General features: G+C 62.7%; 1 protein-coding gene and 1 non-coding gene across 7 annotated transcripts; one reads left to right on the top strand and one right to left on the bottom strand.

The window, feature by feature from the left end:
* Window positions 1-31: 31 nt before the first annotated feature.
* On the top strand, window positions 32-19,490 carry PCNX3 (pecanex 3). Of its 6 annotated transcripts, none has more exons than XM_070360239.1 (35): window positions 32-812; window positions 1,265-1,344; window positions 1,581-1,680; window positions 1,804-1,843; window positions 1,944-2,039; window positions 2,262-3,392; window positions 3,864-3,987; window positions 4,077-4,255; window positions 4,466-4,556; window positions 4,978-5,113; window positions 6,451-6,611; window positions 7,373-7,526; window positions 7,794-7,826; window positions 8,039-8,210; window positions 8,324-8,434; window positions 8,803-8,894; window positions 9,031-9,140; window positions 9,302-9,407; window positions 9,505-9,597; window positions 9,748-9,898; window positions 10,737-10,881; window positions 11,204-11,381; window positions 12,046-12,154; window positions 12,309-12,438; window positions 12,813-12,871; window positions 12,971-13,186; window positions 13,830-14,083; window positions 16,179-16,409; window positions 16,577-16,680; window positions 16,978-17,125; window positions 17,220-17,450; window positions 17,530-17,804; window positions 18,251-18,384; window positions 18,469-18,767; window positions 18,846-19,490. In XM_070360239.1, exons 1-35 carry the CDS (start codon window positions 660-662, stop codon window positions 19,038-19,040), a joined length of 6,021 nt encoding a protein of 2,006 aa, XP_070216340.1. In that variant the 5' UTR covers window positions 32-659; the 3' UTR covers window positions 19,041-19,490. The 6 variants fall into 6 exon arrangements, with proteins under 6 accessions (XP_070216340.1, XP_070216337.1, XP_070216336.1 ...); XM_070360236.1 differs by having other exon boundaries at window positions 1,157-1,344; window positions 2,262-3,377; XM_070360235.1 differs by having other exon boundaries at window positions 1,157-1,344; window positions 4,080-4,255.
* Window positions 16,013-16,085, bottom strand: TRNAE-UUC (transfer RNA glutamic acid (anticodon UUC)). The gene has a single exon. It is a non-coding gene; the product is annotated as a tRNA-Glu (tRNA).
* Window positions 19,491-19,612: the final 122 nt, after the last annotated feature.

The raw sequence follows: 19,612 nt of genomic DNA, 5'->3' as shown, positions 1-19,612 counted from the left end.
TCCCTTAGACCCGGACTCTGCGCAAGCCCGTAGGTCCCCGCTTCTGATCGCGCTACCACCTCCCTGCGCTTGCGCATTCAAGCCTCCAGGTTTTCCTTTTCCGGGTCCCAACTTGGCTTGTTGGGCGCATGCGCCACTGCAGGTTGGCGGCTCGCGGCTCCTTCTTCCGGCCTCCCCCTTGGGCCGGCTCCCGCAGAAGCGGGGCGAGCGCGGAGCCCAAAGCGAGTGACCTGTGACCCCGGAAGTGGACCTCAGGGTCCCGGGGCTTTCCCCGGGCCGGAACCGAGGGAGCCGTCGCTGCATCCCCGGAGCACCCACCCCACGCCCACCTCTGGATGCCGCCGACGGGTGCCTGGCCCGTGCCCCGCGCCTGCCTGCCGACCCGGCCTTCGGGAGCAGTTCTGGGGCGGGAGTGGGTGCCAGGACCCCGCCTCTGATGCGGCTCCACCCCCGCGCCTGGGTCTCACACCGCTGACTTCCGGGCCGGCCCCGCCCCCTGCTCGCACCCTCGCCCCTCCGATCTCTCTCCCCAGTTGGGGGAGACCATGGCGTGAGCGCGAGGCCGGGCCCCGGGGCCCTCGGGCGCCAGGCGGGGCATGGGCCAGGGGCCGCCCCCATGAGGGTCCCGGGAGGAGGGCGCGCGCAGCAGCGGCGGGGCCATGGGGTCGCAGGTATTGCAGATCCTACGCCAGGGGGTGTGGGCCTCGCTCACCGGCGGTTGGTTCTTCGACCCGCACCAGAGCACCTTTTCCAACTGCTTCCACCTCTATGTCTGGATCTTCCTGCTCACCTTCCCTTTCTTGCTGTACATGGTGAGACGCTGCCGCCACCTGTAACTCCCGCCGGGGAAAGGGAGGGCAGATGTCACCGAGGGGTGCAAACTGACAGGGACTCCGGGCTGTGGGAAGGGGACTCAAAGCAGAGTTCAGAGTGTGTGGAGGAGAGGCCAGAATTTTCTGGCCAGGGTGACCTTGAGCCCCTCACTTAATCTTTGTCCAGTTAGTTAAGTAAAGGCAGGGTCTTCGTACTGGTTGTATGCAGGGACCAGGAAGTTTTCTTGTGAACTTGTGAATCCTAACCTTGATGGCGGTGGCAGGTCCACCCCTTGTGGGAGCAGGGCTCTATGAGGAAGGACCTGACTTGCTGCCACCTCCAGGTCCTGCCCCCCAGCTTGATGGTGGCTGGTGTGTACTGCCTTGTGGTGGCTGTCATCTTCGCTACCATCAAGACTGTGAACTATCGGCTGCATGCTATGTTCGACCAGGGCGAGATTGTGGAGAAGCGCAACTCTACCATGGGGGAACCAGAGGAAGAGCCTGCCCAGGGGGACAACAATCTGCCCAGGTGGGCGAGGCAGGGCCTGTGCTGGAAATGGAGGGTTCTTGGTGCTTGGGCCTTGGCATTGGAGGATGGAGAGGGGGCTTGGGGAACATTGCCTCCAAGAGCGGTTGAATATTCCTTGATTGGCTCTGGATTTGTCAGGAGAATCGACGTGGAGGGAGGAGTGATGGGGATGGTGGGAGAGGTGATGTGTGAAGAGGGAAGGTTAGCTTAAAGCTGATGTTTCTGTGCACTGCTAGAGATCCTGGAGTGGAAATGACCGTATTTCGAAAAGTGAGTTCCACGCCCCCTGTGCGCTGTAGCTCTCAGCATTCCGTGTTTGGCTTCAACCAGGTCTCGGTGAGTGGTCCCGGCCCTCAGCCTCCCCTACTCCTCTCCTGGGAGCCTGTCCCCATGTGGGTATGTCCTACACCTACTTTTTTGCTCTCTTGGCCCTTTCAAACTTTTCTCTTACCTGCTCAGGAGTTGCTGCCCCGGATAGAGGACTCTGGGCCCCTCAGAGGTAGGTGGTTGCTGTTGAGAACTGAGGTGGCGGTGCAGAACGGGGCCCAGCACATCGATGCCTTGAGGTACTGCTAATGCGTTTGGGGCTGTGCTTGTAGACATCAAGGAGCTGGTGCGGGAGCAGGGCAGCAACAACGTGATCGTGACCTCGGCCGATCGAGAGATGCTGAAGCTAAGCTCACAGGAGAAGCTGAGTGAGTGGGCATGATTGGCAAGGGCTTGGGGAGAAATCTAGCTGCCATGTCTTTGAGTCACCCTAACCTTTGCTTCCTGGGGCTCTCTTAGTTCTCTGAGATAGGACTTCAGTGTCCCGCCCCCCTGGGCTTTCAGAACTCGGGGCCGTAGGACCCTCTCAGCCATCAGCTCCTGATATAGAACACCTTTTTCTAGTCCCGTGTCTTCTTCTCTTCTGACAGTTGGAGACCTTCCCCAGACGCCTCCAGGGGCCGCCCCGGACCCTTCTCTCCCCAGCACGGACTCCTCAGAACGTTCTCCCCTGGCTGGAGATGGAGCCCCGTGGAGTGGCGGCAGTGTGGCTGACACTCCCATGAGCCCCCTCCTGAAGGGCAGCCTCAGCCAGGAGCTTAGCAAGAGCTTCCTGACCCTGACCCGGCCCGAGCGGGCCCTGGTGAGGACCAGCAGTCGACGGGAACAGCGCCGGGGAGCAGGAGGCTACCAGCCCCTGGACCGGCGGGGCTCAGGGGACCCCACACCCCAGAAAGCTGGCTCCTCAGATTCCTGCTTCAGTGGCACTGACAGGGAGACGTTGAGCAGCTTCAAGAGTGAGAAGACCAATTCTACCCACCTGGACAGCCCCCCTGGAGGGCAAGCCCCCGAAGGCAGCGACACAGACCCCCCCTCGGAGGCAGAGCTGCCCGCCTCCCCTGATGCCGGAGTCCCCTCAGATGACACGCTGCGCTCCTTCGACACGGTTGTAGGAGCAGGGACGCCGCCGGGCCCGGCCGAGCCTCTCCTGGTTGTGCGGCCCAAGGACTTGGCGCTGCTCCGGCCCAGCAAACGGCGGCCGCCTGTGCGGAGACACTCCCCTGCCACCGGCCGTGCCCCTCGGCGGCCGCTGCTGGAAGGCCGAGGCTTCTTCGAGGATGACGACACCAGCGAGGGCAGTGAACTGAGCCCAGCCTCCAGCCTCCGGTCCCAGCGCCGCTACAGCACCGACAGCTCCTCTTCCACTTCATGTTATTCCCCCGCGAGTTCTCGGGGGGCTGCTGGGGGAGCCCGAAAACGACGGGCCCCCCACGGGGCTGAGGAGGGGATGGCTGTGCCCCCCAAGCGGCCCTATGGGACCCAGCGGACGCCTAGTACTGCCAGCGCCAAAACGCACGCCCGCGTGCTGAGCATGGACGGGGCAGGGGGGGATGCCCTGCGGGGTCCCCCGGCAGGCTCCAAGGCTGAGCTGGAGGCCCAGGCGGGGGTGGAGCTGGCTGCCGCTGAGCCCACTGTGCTGGCTGCCGAGGCCCGCAGGGGACCTGCTGCCAACCAGCCTGGCTGGCGCGGGGAGCTGCGGGAGGAAGGTGCGCTGGGGGGAGGTGAGTGCCCGCTGGGGAGGGGCGGGGGTCGAGGCAAGGGGCAGCTGGAGGGGGGCCTGCTCAGCCTCCGACAGCAGGTGGACGTGAACACTGCTGTCTGGTGACGGTCATCTGCTGGCGCTTCAGATAAGCAGGACTGAGCAGAGAGGAGGCCTTTAAGGCAGAGACCTCCGGCACCTGGCTCCAGTCCTAAAGCTAGCACTCGAGTCCTTTTCTTCGAGGTCTCTCTAGCCATGCTCGTCCTCCTGGGCCACCAGCGGAGCAGAACAAGTCACGTACTTATTCCCAGATTTAGAAATCATGGCCCAAGTGGTTAGGTCACCTGGCAGGGTCACAGAGCCTGGATATGGTTGGACTAGACCTGATCTTTAGCTCCACACAGGAGCACCTGCATCTCCTTGCCACCCGCCCCCAGGCTCTGTCCACTTCCTTGTCACTTAAAATCGCGGTGGGGGGCCTCTCTTTGGACAGCTGCCGAGGAGACTGGCAAGCGGGACCACTCAAGCAACGTGAGGCGGGCACAGGCCATCCGGAGGCGGCACAACGCCGGCAGCAACCCCACCCCCCCAGCCTCGGTCATGGGCTCGCCCCCCAGGTGAGCACCAGCTGGCTGCCTGGGGTTGGGGGGTGGGGGCCCACTGGCTCTGAGTGCTGCTGACAGCCCGTGGGCTGCCCCCTCCCCAGCAGCCTGCAGGAGGCTCAGCGGGGCCGTGCGGCCTCCCACTCCCGGGCTCTGACGCTGCCCTCGGCCCTGCACTTCGCCTCCTCGCTGCTGCTCACCCGGGCCGGTGCCAACGTGCACGAGGCCTGCACCTTCGATGACACCTCCGAGGGTGCTGTGCACTACTTCTACGACGAGAGCGGTGAGCCCCTCCCTGCGTCCAGTGGCCAAGCCTGTGGCCCAGCCTCTCCCCCCTCACTGAGAGTCATCGTCCCTGAAATTACACCCTTGGTGCCCTGGGGCTGGGCTGCCATCTGGAGAACCCAGCACAGGGTTTTTCTCAGGTGGGTTGGGCCTCGGTGCTCCTGTCCCTGACAGGCTGCCTTGTGTCCCACACCTGTCTGTGCTCCAGGTGTGCGGCGTTCCTACACCTTTGGCCTGGCTGGAGGTGGCTATGAGAACCCCGTGGGGCAGCAGGGGGAGCAGGCAGCCAATGGAGCCTGGTGAGTCTCCAAGCTCAGGCTCTCCCAGCCCTGTGGCTAGTGGGCTGTCATTTCTGGGGGGTTTTATCCCTTCCTTCTTTGGGCAGGAGCAAAGACCTCCAGGAGGTAGCTCAGACCTCCAGGAGGAGAGGAGGGTGGGCGGCAGCGAGGGGCATGGAGGGGAGAGGGGCAAGCCTGCAGGGATCCCTTGGTTCCCTGGCTCCACGGGACTTCCAAGCACGAGGCTCCAGGGTCTTCTTGGATGCCTAGGGTCTGGGAGGGAGGCCCTCTGTGACCTGTCTCCTCTTGACACCCCTGTACATCTTCTGGGTACTCGAGTAGCCCCCCTCGGGCCCCCAGTTGTGGCCTGGCCTTGGCCTCAACCCTGTTTCATTCCTGGGCTCGCCCACAGCCCCGACCCTCACCTCTGCTGTTCCCACAGGGACCGCCACTCACATTCCTCCAGCTTCCATTCAGCCGACGTCCCAGAGGCCACCGGCGGCCTGAACCTGCTGCAGCCGCGGCCCGTCGTCCTGCAGGGCATGCAGGTGCGCCGAGTGCCCCTGGAGATCCCGGAGGTGAGAAGCCAGCATTGGGGAAGGACCTGCAGGAAGGGGTGGGGGATGCAGAGCACCAAGCGCTTGCGCGGGCCCCAGGAGGGCCAAGTGGTTCCGAGTGAGGGCTCCAGGGGCCCTAAGGTGGCTGTCCTGACCTTTGATGGCCAGCACAGGGTGCACAGAACACGAAGGACTCAAGTTGCTTATTTATTTACTCAGTAAGCGTGTCTGTAGTAGCTTCGTTACCCTGGCAGGGTCCGCAGTTAGTGGGGAGAGTGCAGTGGCACCCGCGAAGGGGACAGCTGAGATCACTGGACAGTGGCGACGGGTCGCTTGAGGCATGCTGGTCGAGCTTGTCTGTTTCAGTAGGGTTAGTAAGAGCACCTCTTCTTGTTCCTGAAAATGTCCTGGTGTGGACAACAACTTATGTAATCGGTCAGGAAGTGACAAAAACACTAGGATTGTGTAAGGCACAGATTCAGAGCTTAAAGAACAATCATGAGAGTAGTGCCCACGCAGCCAGGGCCACTGAGAGACCAAGGGCAGCACCCAGAAGCCGTGCGTGCCCCTTCCCTACGTGCTTGTTCTCCTTCCCCGTCCCGTGGGAGAGCAGTGCGGTCCTCACATGGGCGAGGGCTCCTCCAGAGGCAGGGGCTGTGCTGTGGTGGCTCTCCTTGTGTCCCTGGAGTCTGGCACAGGACAGGCTCATGAATGCGTCCCGTAAACACTTGTTGACTAAAAGACCCACAAGCCCAGAGAGGTTAAGTAGGCAGCCCAGGGCCTCACAGCAGTGGCATTGGCACCCAGGCCTGCCCTCAGGGCCAGGCCTCCTTGTGCTCCAGGGTAGAGTGGTCAAAGTGACCCTGATGGCCACATCTGGGCAAAGGGTGGCATTTTTACTGGCTCCCGAATGGTAAGGTGGATTTCGCTGACCCCAGAAAGGGGCCAGAGATGCCTCCTGAGTGGGGAAGACAGACACAGGAGCTGGTAACCCTGGCCCTTGGCAGCTCCCACAGCCGTTGAGCCATATCTTGGGAAGCTGGAGAAAGGAGCAGGCCCTGGGGTGGAGGGTCAGGGCAGGCTGTGGGGCTGCTAGATGGTAGGGACTTTCTGTATAGACCAGCTCGTGTGTGCCGGGGGTGGCATGGACGGGAGTGGATCAGAGCTAATGGCCAATGTGTGCCGGGGGTGGCGTGGACCGCGGTGGTGGGGGATGGGGCTGATGGCCAGTGTGTGCCAGGGGGTGGCGTGGACCACTGTGGTGGGGGACGGGGCTGATGGCCAGTGTGTGCCAAGGGGTGGCGTGGACCACTGTGGTGGGAGGGCGGGGCTGATGGCCGCGGCCGTGGGGACCGCAGTTTGACCTACTGGACCAGGACTCCCTGCACGAATCCCAGGAGCAGACACTGATGGAGGAGGCGCCACCCCGGGCCCAGCACAGTTACAAGTACTGGCTTCTTCCTGGCCGCTGGACCTCTGTGCGCTACGAGCGGCTCGCCCTGCTGGCGCTGCTGGACCGGTGAGCACTCAGCCCCTCGGCTCCCAGGCCTCTGTCATTCCTGGCCCCAGGGCTTCCAGACTCTGGGAACGTGTGGAGGCCGTCATGGCCACAGAGAGCCTAACCGCTGGGTCACTGCGGGTGGGTGGAGGGCTGGAATTTGCAGTGGGATTGCTTCAGGTTCTTCTAGGGGCAAATGGTTGGCCTAGTTGGGGGTGCTCTGGTCATTCTTCTCTCAAAATTTTGCTGGAGGGAGACATGGCTTCTTCGTGTTGTGTTTCTATTTTTTTTATTTGCTTCTGTGTTAGATTCAATTAAATTAAATCCTATATAGCCTAAAAAGCCAGCAAATCATCTGTTTCAGCTCTCCGTTTTTTCTGGGAGGAAACTGAGGCCCAGAAAGACAGAGAGGTCAGGTGACGTTTGTTGTCTGGGTGGCTTCCTGCGCTCTGGATTTCTCCCGGCACTGAGAGCGGTGCTTTGGGGAAGCGGGAGGCAGATCAGCCAGATCCCAGGGTAGTGGCCCCTGAGGTCTCCGGGTCTAGAGGGGACAGAGCCTGGGGTTGGGTGCAGGGTAGCGGTGGGCTGGCTTCCTGGAGCAGGTGCAGCCTGGCCCTGCCCAAGGTTATAGCTCCAGATACTCAAGATGATGGCTGGCATGGGCGCCACCCCGGATGTGGGTCTTTGTGGCTGGGTCCTGTCCCCCACACCCCCACCCCCTAATCCCTTGCCCCGCCAGTACGGGAGGAGGTAGGCGTGCTCTGACCCGGCGGTCTCTCCAGGACGCGCGGGCTGCTGGAGAACATCCTCGGCGTCGGCCTGAGCAGCCTCGTCGCCTTCCTGGGCTACCTGCTGCTGCTCAAGGGCTTCTTCACGGACATCTGGGTCTTCCAGTTCTGCCTGGTCATCGCCTCCTGCCAGTATTCCCTGCTGAAGGTCAGGCCTGGCTTCCGGGGTCTCCTCCCCCTCCTCCTACGACCCCTCTTGAGGGGGTCGAGCTAGAAAACAGATAAGATGCTTCAGGTCCCCTGTTCACCACCATCCCCCATCCAACAAATGAAGGAACTGAAGCTCAGGACAGTTGAAGGGGGAGTCCTGCCCTGGTCCCTCACAACGCCCCAGAAGTGGAATTGAACAGGTCCCAGGCCTCTGACGCTCCCGTGGGCGAGGCTCTCGTCACCATGTAGCTCCTGTCTCTTGCAGAGTGTGCAGCCGGACGCCGCCTCCCCCATGCACGTGAGTACAGGGGAGCATGCCTCCCGTGAGGCCCGGGCCTGGGCGGGGCTGTGACCCTCACCCTTCCCCGTTGCCCCCAGACCCCTGGTCCTTTTGCCCCGACCCTGCCAAGCTCTCTTGGACCCAGGGCCGGGCCCGGGGCACGTGAGCATGCGTTCGCGAGTAGGGCGTTCAGTGAGGGAGGTGCGGCGCCTCACAGGCCCCCTCCCCAGGGCCACAACTGGGTCATCGCGTACAGCCGGCCCGTCTACTTCTGCATCTGCTGTCTGCTCATCTGGCTGCTGGACGCTCTGGGCTCCGCGCAGCCCTTCCCACCTGTCTCCCTCTATGGCCTCACGCTGTTCTCCGCCTCTTTCTTCTTTTGTGCCCGTGACGTGGCCACTGGTAAGGCCGGGTAGGGTTGAGGTTGCAAGGGGGTGGGGGGGAGCGAGGCCCTACGGGTGGGCCGGGGGTGCAGCCGGCAGACTGACCAGGCCTCCGCTTCCTCTCCCTGCCAGTGTTCACCTTGTGCTTCCCGTTCGTCTTCCTCCTGGGGCTCTTGCCCCAGGTGAACACCTGCCTCATGTACCTGCTGGAGCAGATAGACATGCACGGCTTTGGGGGCACAGGTATGACACCCAGGGCGGGGCTCCTGGGTAAGGAGGACGTGCAGGCCTGTGGGTCTGTGAGGCTATGAGGGTATACGACTGTGGGTCTAGCACTTTGCTGAGGCTTTTCCTGGTCTACATGGAAGATTCTAAGAGCCCATCTCTTCCCTTCCCTTCCCCACCCCTCCCGTCTCCTCCCCAGGCAAGTGGTTTAAACCCGAGAATGCAAGAGGCCCTGCAGGCCTCTCTGGGCTGGGGGAGCAGAGAACAGTGGGCCGGGCCCCGAGTCCAGGGGAGGTTAGCCCCTGGAAGTTGAGGGGCAGCGGGGCCAGTGCCGCGGGGGCTGGCGGGTGGGCTCTGGGCTTTACTTGCCTCCGCTCGCCTCGCAGCCGCCACCAGCCCCTTGACAGCCGTTTTCAGCCTCTCCCGCAGCCTGCTGGCCGCTGCCCTGCTCTACGGCTTCTGCCTCGGGGCCATCAAGGTAGGGATGACCTGGGAGGGGCCGGGAGGCGTCCAGAGCGGGGGGCTGCGGGATGGGGCTGTGAGTTGCGCCCGCAGTAGCCTCTGCCCCGGGTGAGGGTGCCCGCAGCCCTGACTGGCGCGGGCTCCCTCTCCAGAGCCCTTGGCCGGAGCAGCACGTCCCTGTCATCTTCTCCGTCTTCTGTGGCCTCCTGGTCGCGCTGTCCTACCACCTGAGCCGGCAGAGCAGCGACCCCACCGTGCTCTGGTGGGTGCCTGCGCGGACTGTCTGTGTGTGTCTGTGCCTGGCAAGGGTTGGGGGGCGGGGTCTGCACATGTGCCTGTCACCGCCTGACCCCAGGGCCTGTGGGAGGAGGGGCAGCCTCCCAGACCCAGGCCCCTGACTCTTCTCACGGCCCGACCCCCCAGGTCTCTGGTCCGGAGCAAGCTCTTCCCTGAGCTGGAGGAGCGGAGCTTGGAGACCGCCCGTGCTGAGCCCCCAGACCCACTGCCAGAAAAGATGCGCCAGTCAGTGGTAAGCGCCCGGAGTCTCGGGGTCCTGTCTTGTGGGGAAGGGTGTGTTCAGCCGCCGGTGGCAGCGGCACCCACACTGGTGTTTCCCGACCCTGCAGCGCGAGGTTCTCCATTCCGACCTGGTGATGTGTGTGGTGATCGCCGTGCTCACCTTTGCCATCAGCGCCAGCACCGTCTTCATTGCCCTGAAGGTTCGTGGGGCACAGGCCAGTCCTCTCGCCCAGGTCTTTGCCAGAGCGCACATGCCCCGAGGGCGGGGCGGCCGTGGCCTCACATCCTTCTCGGGCCCTGGTCGCTGTGCGCCGGGCGGCCCGTGGCTGAGCCTCCCCTCCTCCTTGCAGTCCGTGCTAGGTTTTGTGTTGTACGCGCTGGCGGGGGCCGTAGGCTTCTTCACACATTACCTGCTGCCTCAGCTCCGCAAGCAGCTGCCCTGGTTCTGCCTGTCGCAGCCCGTGCTGAAGCCGCTGGAGTACAGCCAGTACGAAGTGCGAGGTGAGTGCCTCCGGCCAGTCTGGGGCCCTCCACCGACCTGCCTTTACGAGCTCGGACCTCTCAGCTTAGGGTGCCAGCAGGGGGCAGCCTCTGTCCACACCGCCCTGTCTGCGATGGCATGGGCCCTCCGGCCCCTTCACTGCCCTCTGTACCCTCTCCTGTGCCACCCTCAGCCCCTGCCTCACTCTCGCCCTGCCTGCTCTGCCCTTTCCCTGCCCGCCTTGTGGACCCTGACGAGATAGAAGTAGAACTCCAGGAGGTGTTGTTGAGAGATACAGACTGGTTCTTAATGAACTAGATCAGTGTAGTGCACACTGAATTGTGCAACACAGACTCCTTGGAGCTTGTATTTAAATCCCTGGATCTGTGGTGCGAAGGTCTGTGTGCTTGTTTTTCTTAGACAGTGAAGGATCTTGTTTACTGGGCCAGCATCTCCATGCGGCTACGTCACCTTGAGCCAGTGATGGGCCTGGTCCAAAGGTCCCTGTGACTGAGGGTCACTGTGAACTTGGGCCTCACCCAACCTGTCCTGACTCTGGTGGACACCAGGGGTGTTGTCATCACCCTTTATTTCAGACAGCCGAATGGGCAGAGCACCTGCCCTGAGCCCCCAACACGCCCTGCCTGGGCCTCATCGCCCTCATTTGATTTGCTGAAGATCAACACCCCCAGCTGCTCAGAAATTCTAGGGGCCCAGAATTGCACACCCCCACATCCTGGGCTCTGCCCTCCTGCCAGCTTCCCGTGGAGAGCACGCCTGCCCCCTTTGCAGCAGCAGGAGGAGATGTGGAGGGCCCGGAGCTCAGCAGCAGGCCCACCTCCTTGCCCGTGGTTGCAGGTGCTGCCCAGGTGATGTGGTTTGAGAAGCTGTATGCCGGCCTGCAGTGCGTGGAGAAGTACCTCATCTACCCGGCCGTGGTGCTCAACGCCCTCACGGTGGACGCTCACACGGTCGTCAGCCACCCAGACAAGTTCTGTCTCTAGTGAGGACCGCCAGCCCCCTGGTCATCCCACCACCTACCTGCCTGAGTAACCCAGGGGGAAACTGAGTCCCCTTGGCCAGCAAGCTTAAGTAGGCCCCCAGCTCCTGACACCCTTTCCAGTGAAGCACCTGCCTTCTCAGGAGCAGACATGTCCCTCCAGTACGCCTGAAGTTGAGGGGGTTAGTGACCTCTTCAGGGAGCAGAGATGAAGGTCGCTGGCCCAGAAGAGCTGGGCCCTGCCCAGCAGAGCCCAGGCTGGGGCCTGCAAGGGGCGGGCCCCACCCTCACCGCCTGGCCCCTAAAGCCTGCCTCTTGCCCACAGCTGCCGGGCGCTGCTCATGACCGTGGCTGGGCTGAAGCTGCTGCGCTCGGCTTTCTGCTGCCCACCCCAGCAGTACCTGACCTTGGCCTTCACCGTCTTGCTCTTTCACTTCGACTACCCGCGCCTCTCCCAGGGCTTCCTGCTCGACTACTTCCTCATGTCCCTGCTCTGCAGCAAGGTGAGCTGGGGGTCACACTGCAGCCCTGGGGGCAGGCCTCTCCTGCCTTGGTGCGGGAGACCCACCCCAGTCCCGTGGTATCCCCTCTGAGGGCCTTGGCAGTGGCTCCTCGTAGGGCAGTGAGCAGGCTGAGGTTTAGAGAGCATAAGTGATTTGCCTCAGGTTTCCTGGAGAGCTGGTGGTCAGCTGGGACTTGAACAAAGGCCTGTTCCCTGGCTCTGTACTGGAGGCCCGCAGTGGTGCCCACGGGGGACCCTGGCACAGGCCTGAGCTTTCATCTCACTCCCGTGAGCATTCTGGTCTGATTTCTGGCCTGGCCCAGGATGGTGGAGATCAAGACTGTGTCCCCCTCTGATGGCAGGGCCTGTGACTGTCTCTTAACTTTTGGTATCACAGCTGCATCACCAAGAGTGGCATAACCTGAGCAAATCATGTATCTGTTCTACCTCGTCTGAACCTCAGTTTTCCCATCTGGGAAGTGGGACAGTGATAGGAGGCTCCCAGGATGATCACATGAATTAAATAGCTAATGTCCCCTTGGGTGCTTTGTCTGGGGTTGCTAATGGTGTCGGAAGTCCCAGGGGTCTGAGTGGGCACTTGGTGGGCCCCCTTCTCTGTGAGCAGTCCGTGTATCTCTCACCTTCTCCCCTCTCCACCCCTGCAGCTGTGGGACCTGCTGTACAAGTTGCGTTTCGTGCTGACCTACATCGCGCCCTGGCAGATCACCTGGGGCTCAGCTTTCCACGCTTTTGCCCAGCCGTTTGCCGTGCCACGTACCCAGCCTGCCGCTTGCAGCCCGGGTGGGAGTGTGCAGGGAGGGCTGTCGCCCGGATGGGGGGGCTCCAGGCGGGCTGGCAGGGGTGGAAGGGTCACGAGGGAGGCTGGGGAGGGTCCTGCGTGCCCACCACCTCCTTGACTCGCGCCCAGACTCGGCCATGCTGTTCGTTCAGGCCCTGCTCTCGGCACTCTTTTCCACGCCTCTCAACCCACTGCTGGGCAGTGCCGTCTTCATCATGTCCTACGCCCGGCCCCTCAAGTTCTGGGAGCGTGACTACAAGTGAGTCTCCTGGGCCGGAGGCGGATGCCCTGTGGGACCCTGAGGGGGACTGGTGGGGAGCGGGTGGAACGGGGCAGGTTGCCGGGAGATCAGATGGAGATTGGAGGCTGGGCTGTGGGGAACGGCACCGTGGGCTTCACTGAGGTGGCTGATCCACAGGAACACAGCTTGAGCCAGACCGAGGCCTGGGGCTCACACCCTGGGCTTCCTGGCTGTGTGGTGCCCCTGGGGGAGTCCCCTCACGTCCGTGAACCTTAACCTCCCCCTGTCATGGAGCGGGGTGCAAGCCCAGAGGGGCGTGGTGGAGGGGGGCGGGAACTGTCACCTGAGCCTTGCCCTCTTGGCCACCTGTGTGTCGCCCTGTCTCTGAACAGCACTAAACGCGTGGATCATTCCAACACCCGCCTGGTCACTCAGCTGGACCGGAACCCCGGTGTGTACCCAGCCATCGGGGGCTTTGGTGCAGGGCCGCCCTGGGGAGGGAGCCTTGCTCACTTGTCATGTCCATCTGTCCGTCCATCCTGGGTCCCAGGCGCTGATGACAACAACCTCAACTCGATCTTCTACGAGCACTTGACCCGCTCACTGCAGCATACACTGTGTGGGGACCTGGTGCTGGGCCGCTGGGGCAACTACGGCCCCGGTGACTGCTTCGTCCTGGCCTCCGACTACCTCAACGCCCTGGTCCACCTCATCGAGGTTGGCAACGGCCTCGTCACCTTCCAGCTGCGTGGCCTCGAGTTCCGGGGTGAGCCGAGGGCGCCACCTTTGTCCGTGTGTGAGGGCCGGACCCTAACCCTGCTCTACCCCAGTTTGCTGGGGCCCTTGAGCAAGGCCCTCTCCGCCACGGGCCCCACGGCCTGGGATTCCTAGTCTGAGCATTGAGGCGGCAGGCTTTCTTTGGCCCGGCCCCGTCCCTGCCCTGACTGTGGCAGGTCTGTAGTGAACAGGCTGCTCTGGTGGAAGCTCCGGCCTGGGGCTCCTGCTGGCCTGCTCTGTGGACTCAGGCCTGGCCCAGGTTGGGGCCCACGCATAAGCCCTGGGGAGTGAGCCAGCTCCTGGCCCTCAGAAAGGATGCACCTGGCAGGTTCCAGCTTCAGAAGAGGCCCCAAGTGCAGAGAGGCTCGAAGCACAGCTCAGAGCAGCACGAGCCCGAGCTTCAGTCTTTGCATCTATAAGTGAGGGATCTGGCCCTGTCCGTCCCGTCACCGCCACCCCAGTCCCACCCCACCACGGCCACTGGGAGTTAGGAGGAGAAAGGGGCTCGTTTGTTCATCCGTTCACTAAGTGACGGTGGCTCCTGTCACCTCCAGGGGAGGGGCCTGGGCACTCTGGGGAGGAGGCAGGCGGGGATGGGCTCGTGTCCCCTGACTGGCCCCCCGTCTCCGCAGGTACATACTGCCAGCAGCGGGAGGTGGAGGCCATCACTGAGGGCGTGGAGGAGGACGAGGGCTGCTGCTGCTGTGAGCCAGGCCACCTGCCGCGGGTCCTGTCCTTCAATGCGGCCTTCGGGCAGCGCTGGCTGGCCTGGGAGGTGACGGCCAGCAAGTACGTGCTGGAGGGCTACAGCATCAGCGATAACAACGCCGCGTCCATGCTGCAGGTGTTCGACCTCCGAAAGATCCTCGTCACCTACTACGTCAGGGTAGGAGGGTGGGGCCGGGTGGCCGGGGCCCCACACTCAGGGCTCGCTGGGCAGGAGCTTCCCGAAGGCCACCTTCTGAGTCTCCGGGAGCCTGCTCTGCCCAAGGGAAGCTGGGGCCTCAGAGAGTGGAAGCATCTTCCAAAGAGTCACTGCCAGATAGCGCGTCTCTGAGGCCCCGTGACTCTGCCCGTTGGGGGCCTAGGGTAGGGGCCCTCTGTCACTGCCTCTTGGAGGCTCCCGTGGGGTGGTGAGTACTGGGGGCCAGCGTGCAGCACCTACACAGATCCTCTCTCTGGGATTCGGTCCTGGGAGGGGCGTTGCTGACGACCACCTTCCAGACCACCAGCCCTGCCCCACCAGCGCACAGAGACAGTAACACTAACTGTGGCGGTCTTAACACAGTTTTAGGAGCAGCTGCCAAGCAGCGTGCGTACCAAGGGGTGGGCTCTGCCAGGCACCTCTCCTGAGCTGGGAGAAGCCCACCACACCTTGCAGGAGACATGCTGCTGCCTTAGATGTGGAAAGTGCTTTGCCTGAGGCCCCAGCATCAGGAGGAAGTGCCGGAGCTAGGCTAGGCCCGGGCTGGGCCTCCCTGTCTTAACCTGGGCCCTCCAAGCCAGGCCTGAGGGGTCAAGACCTGTTGTGGGGCAGGGGGTTGAGGAGGCACAGTGTGGGGTCCCAAGGGAGCCCTGGGCTGGGTTCTGGGACTCCTGCCATGTCGCTTTCTTTGCCTTTGTTTAGCTTTTTGAGAAATAGAGATTCTTGCAGTTCTGTGAGGTGGCAGGAATGAGGAGAGCACTACAGGAGTGGGGTGACTAGGGGTCACAATCAGGTCCCCTCATGCTCTCTCAGCATCTGCCCTGCGGTGTGTCGTGGGCCCAGAAGGGGTGGGCGGCTTGTTGGAGTCCACGGAGCCTGCTCCCCTGAGGTTCTCTCTTGGACGGTCCTGTGTCCCCCAGCTGACCCTTGCTGCCAGTGGGTGGCCCCTCTGCGTCACTTGTCAGAGCAACTGCCTTCTCAGATGCCCCGTGCCCGCACTCGCTCCTAGGAGGGCTTATACCGTGGCCACTTTGCCCAGGCTCTTGGCCCCACGTCCTACCATGCTGCTGGGCTCCTGTTGCCGAGAGGCCCCTGTTCATAGCCAGCTGGACCAGCCTCTGCAGCTCTGGGTTCCCCATCCCTCCCCCAGGCAGAAGGCCACCCTGCGTTGGCTCCATCCAGGGCAGCAACCTGACTGGCTGCCAACTGTCGGCCTCAGACCGCCCATCCATCGTGTCTGTACCAGCCGCATACTGTCCAAAGGCTCTTCTCCATTCACCCACGCCCCTGCTTAGAAACCAGCAGAATCTCTCTTTTTTAAATACGTATTTTATTACTTTCTTGGCCGAGTCAGGTCTTAGTTGCGGCTCGAGGGACCCTCGTCATGGCATGCAGCTTCTCTGGCTGTACACGGGCTCAGAAGTTGTGGCACTTGGGCTTACTTGCCCTGCGGCGTGTGGGATCTTAGTTCCCCAGCCAAAGATGGAACCCACGTCCCCTGTACTGCAAGGCGGAGTCTTAACCACTGAAGTCCCCAGCAGATTCACTTAAGGGGTGGAGGAGCCCCTGGCTTGGGTACAGATGCTGTGCCTCTTTTTTTTGAGGGGAAGTCCTGTGATCACACTCATGCTATCTTGAAGGACCTGTGACCTGAGCACCTGCCACAGGCAGCACTCTCTAGTGGATGCTCTGTAAGGAGGGGTGCTTCCTGTCAGCTTTCCCCTTCCCCTTCCTCTTCCCTGACTGAGAGAAGGAGCAGACAGGCCTGTGTGGCTTCAGGGAGCTGAAATGGGAGAGGGGATGGGTGTCCTGGGAAGCTGACTTCAGCGCAGTCTAAGGCAGAAGCTTCTTTTTTTTTTTGGTTAGGCCACATAGCTTGAGAGATCTTAGTTCCCCAACCAGAGATCGAACCCAGGACCTCTGCAGTGAAAGTGCAGAGTCCTAACCACTAGACCACCAGGGAACTCACGGGGAGAAGTCTCTGTACCCTGACGCTATCTCTCCTAGTAGCCAGGGCGAGGGCGCGCCCCCAGTGACCCCTGCCCTCTCCTCACAGAGTATCATCTACTACGTGAGCCGCTCTCCAAAGCTGGAGGCCTGGCTGAGCCACGAAGGCATTGCGACGGCCCTGCGTCCTGTGCGGGCACCTGGCTATGCTGACTCCGACCCCACCTTCTCTCTGAGCGTGGATGAGGACTATGACCTTCGCCTCTCCGGCCTCTCGCTGCCCTCCTTCTGCGCCGTGCACCTGGAGTGGATCCAGTACTGTGCCTCCCGGCGCAGTCAGGTCCGGCCACCAGCACCCTGGGGCTGTCCTCTCCCCCTCGGCCTCCCCTCTCCCCGTGCGGGTTCTTCTCACCCTCAGCCTCCCTTGGCCTGGGCCCCAGTCCCTGCCCCAGGTTCCCTGTGCCAGGTCTGAGCTGGGCTCTGGGGACGGGGGTCCTTGTGCCGCAGCCTGTGGACCAGGACTGGAACTCGCCGCTTGTCACGCTGTGTTTTGGCCTGTGTGTGTTGGGCCGCCGGGCCCTGGGGACCGCCTCGCACAGCATGTCTGCCAGGTGAGTGCCCAGCCAGGCCTGTGGCCCTCCCCTCCTCTACCTCCTGACAAGCTCTGGGCCTCTGGCTGCAGCCCCCAGGGCCACATCAGTCCTTCCTTTAGTGCGGCTCCTCTCCCCATGGGACCTCGCCTGCCCCTCACCTTCGCCCTGTGAGGGACATGGGCAGGGACTGACCTCCTTGTCAAGATGGGGAAACAGGCCCAGCGTGAAGAGCAGGCTGCCCTCTGACCCCTACACACACAGCCAGCGCTGAGGAGCCCAGTGCGCCCGGTGCATTCACCCCCTCCTCCTCTCCAGCCTGGAGCCCTTCCTCTACGGCCTGCACGCCCTGTTTAAGGGGGACTTCAGGATCACGTCCCCGCGGGACGAGTGGGTCTTTGCTGACATGGACTTGCTTCACCGCGTGGTGGCGCCCGGGGTTCGCATGGCCCTCAAGCTTCACCAGGTAGGCAGAGGTGTGCCCAGGCAAGGCGGACAGGCAGTGAACTTGCCGCCCAGGGCAAGGGCAGCCCACCTCGGCCCTCCCGTCCTCCCCGCAGGACCACTTCACATCCCCAGACGAGTATGAGGAGCCAGCCGCCCTGTATGACGCCATTGCGGCCAACGAGGAGCGGCTGGTCATCTCGCACGAGGGCGACCCGGCCTGGCGCAGTGCCATCCTCAGCAACACACCCTCGCTGCTGGCGCTGCGCCACGTCCTGGACGACGCCTCGGACGAGTACAAGATCATCATGCTCAACCGGCGCCATCTCAGCTTCCGTGTCATCAAGGTGGGGCCTGCCGCTCACCCCTCCTGCCCGCTTCCCGCCGCGGCCTCCTGACCCCCTCCCACATGTGTGGCCCCCGCAGGTGAACCGCGAGTGTGTGCGCGGCCTCTGGGCCGGGCAGCAGCAGGAGCTGGTGTTCCTGCGCAACCGCAACCCCGAGCGCGGTAGCATCCAGAACGCCAAGCAGGCGCTCCGCAACATGATCAACTCCTCCTGCGACCAGCCACTGGGCTACCCCATCTACGTGTCTCCCCTCACCACCTCGCTGGCCGGCAGCCACCCTCAGCTGCGGGCGCTGTGGGGCGGCCCCGTCAGCCTGGGCGCCATCGCCCGCTGGCTTCTGCGCAGCTGGGAGAGGTGAGCTCTGACTCCCGCCTCCGGGGTCACAGGGGAGGAAGCAGAGGTTCACAGAGAGGAAGTGGTGCCCTCCGGGGTCTGACTGAGGAAGCGCTGGAGCCAGGGGTGAACCCCAAGCTGACCCAACTGCACACCCCGCCCTCTCAGCCAGAGCTGAAGGTGGCCTTTAGCCTGAAGCACCATCAATAATGCCACCTTTAAAAACTATAGGGGCTTCCCTAGTTGTCCAGTGGGTAAGACCAGGTTTCCACCGCAAGGTACTAAGATCCCACATGCCTCACAATGTAACCTTAAAAAAAAAAACAGCCTGTAAAGTAGATGGCAGAATCTTTTAGAAATAGGACTAGGATCTGAGATGTTAGGTGCCTTGGGTTGGGGACTTGTGCTTGTGAGGGCATTGCACCCTCCTCCCCCCACCAACGTCGTCTCCATTTCCCCTCTCCCAGGCTTCACAAGGGCTGTGGTGCCGGCTGCAATAGCGGCGGGAACGTGGATGACTCGGACTGTGGTGGAGGCGGGGGCTTGACCTCCCTCAGCAATAACCCCCCCTTGGCACAACCCACACCTGAGAACACAGCAGGTGAGTGGGCAAGGCCCAGTTAAGCCCATGAGTGGGAAGGGCAGCCTAGTGACTGAAGTCTGCCCTGTTATCTGTCTCCCACAGGCGCTGGGGACCAGCCCCCCCCACCAGGCCCTGCCTGGGGCCCGAGGCCCTCCCTGAGCGGCTCTGGTGATGGGCGCCCCCCTCCTCTCCTGCAGTGGCCACCCCCTCGGCTCCCTGGACCATCCCCCGCTTCACCGGCTCTCCCTGAGGGTCCCAGGCCCTCAAGGCCCCCTGGCCCTGGTCTCCTAAGTTCTGAGGGACCCAGTGGGAAGTGGAGCCTGGGGGGTCGGAAGGGACTAGGGGGATCCGACGGGGAGCCAGCCTCAGGGAGCCCTAAAGGAAGCACCCCCAAATCTCAGGTAAGGTTCTTCCAGCGGGGTCAGGTCTGGGCAGCTCAGGTCTGCTCTCCCACCGCCAACCTGTCTCCCTTCCCTCAGGCGCCTCTAGACCTCAGCCTCAGCCCGGACATCAGCACTGAAGCCTCACCCCCCAGAACAGTGCAGGACATTCCTTGCTTGGACAGCAGTGCTCCTGAGACTGGCACGCCCACCGGGGCCCTGGGCGACTGGCCTGCCCCTGCAGAGGAGCGAGAGAGCCCGGCAGCTCAGCCCCTGCTGGAACATCAGTACTGAGTGGCCTGGCGCCCTCTGGGCCTCAGTCCTGTATTGGGGAACTTGGACCCCTGGCCTCTGGCCCTTTCTGCTGGACCACAGAACCGAGTGGCTTTGGCTTCCACATGTGAACCCTGACCTCTGGCTGCCTTAGCCAGAGCACTGGAACTGAATAGCCCAGACCTCTGACCTTGACCCCTGATCTCTCATCCCTAATCCACGGCCTGGGCTCCCCAAACTGAGGCAGGCAGCATCCCAGTCGGGCCCTAAGAGCCAAACCCATGGGCTGGTCCCGCTTCAAGCCCATGGCCAGGACTGACTTGGCCCCTCGGCCTGCACCGCCTGCTGGGGTGGCCCTTTGGCCTTGGACTTGGGGCTGAAATGTGGGAAAGGTGGGGTTCTTTTTCTTTTTTTCTTTTTTTTTTTCGTGCTTCGGAGACACCAGAATTAATAACACTATTTTTGATTTTGGTTGGTAGTTTCTTCTATCTGGGGGTGTTTGGGTGGAGGGTGGAGCAGGTGGTCAAGTCAGGGTAGATGAGCAGAGAGGGATGAAGGATGTGGGGCTGGGCTCTGAGGTCAAGGTTAGACCA

The sequence above is a fragment of the Bos mutus genome, chromosome 22 (genome assembly GCF_027580195.1).
Source record: "Bos mutus isolate GX-2022 chromosome 22, NWIPB_WYAK_1.1, whole genome shotgun sequence".
NCBI lineage: Eukaryota > Metazoa > Chordata > Mammalia > Artiodactyla > Bovidae > Bos > Bos mutus.
This window is presented reverse-complemented; position numbering and strand designations above follow the sequence as displayed.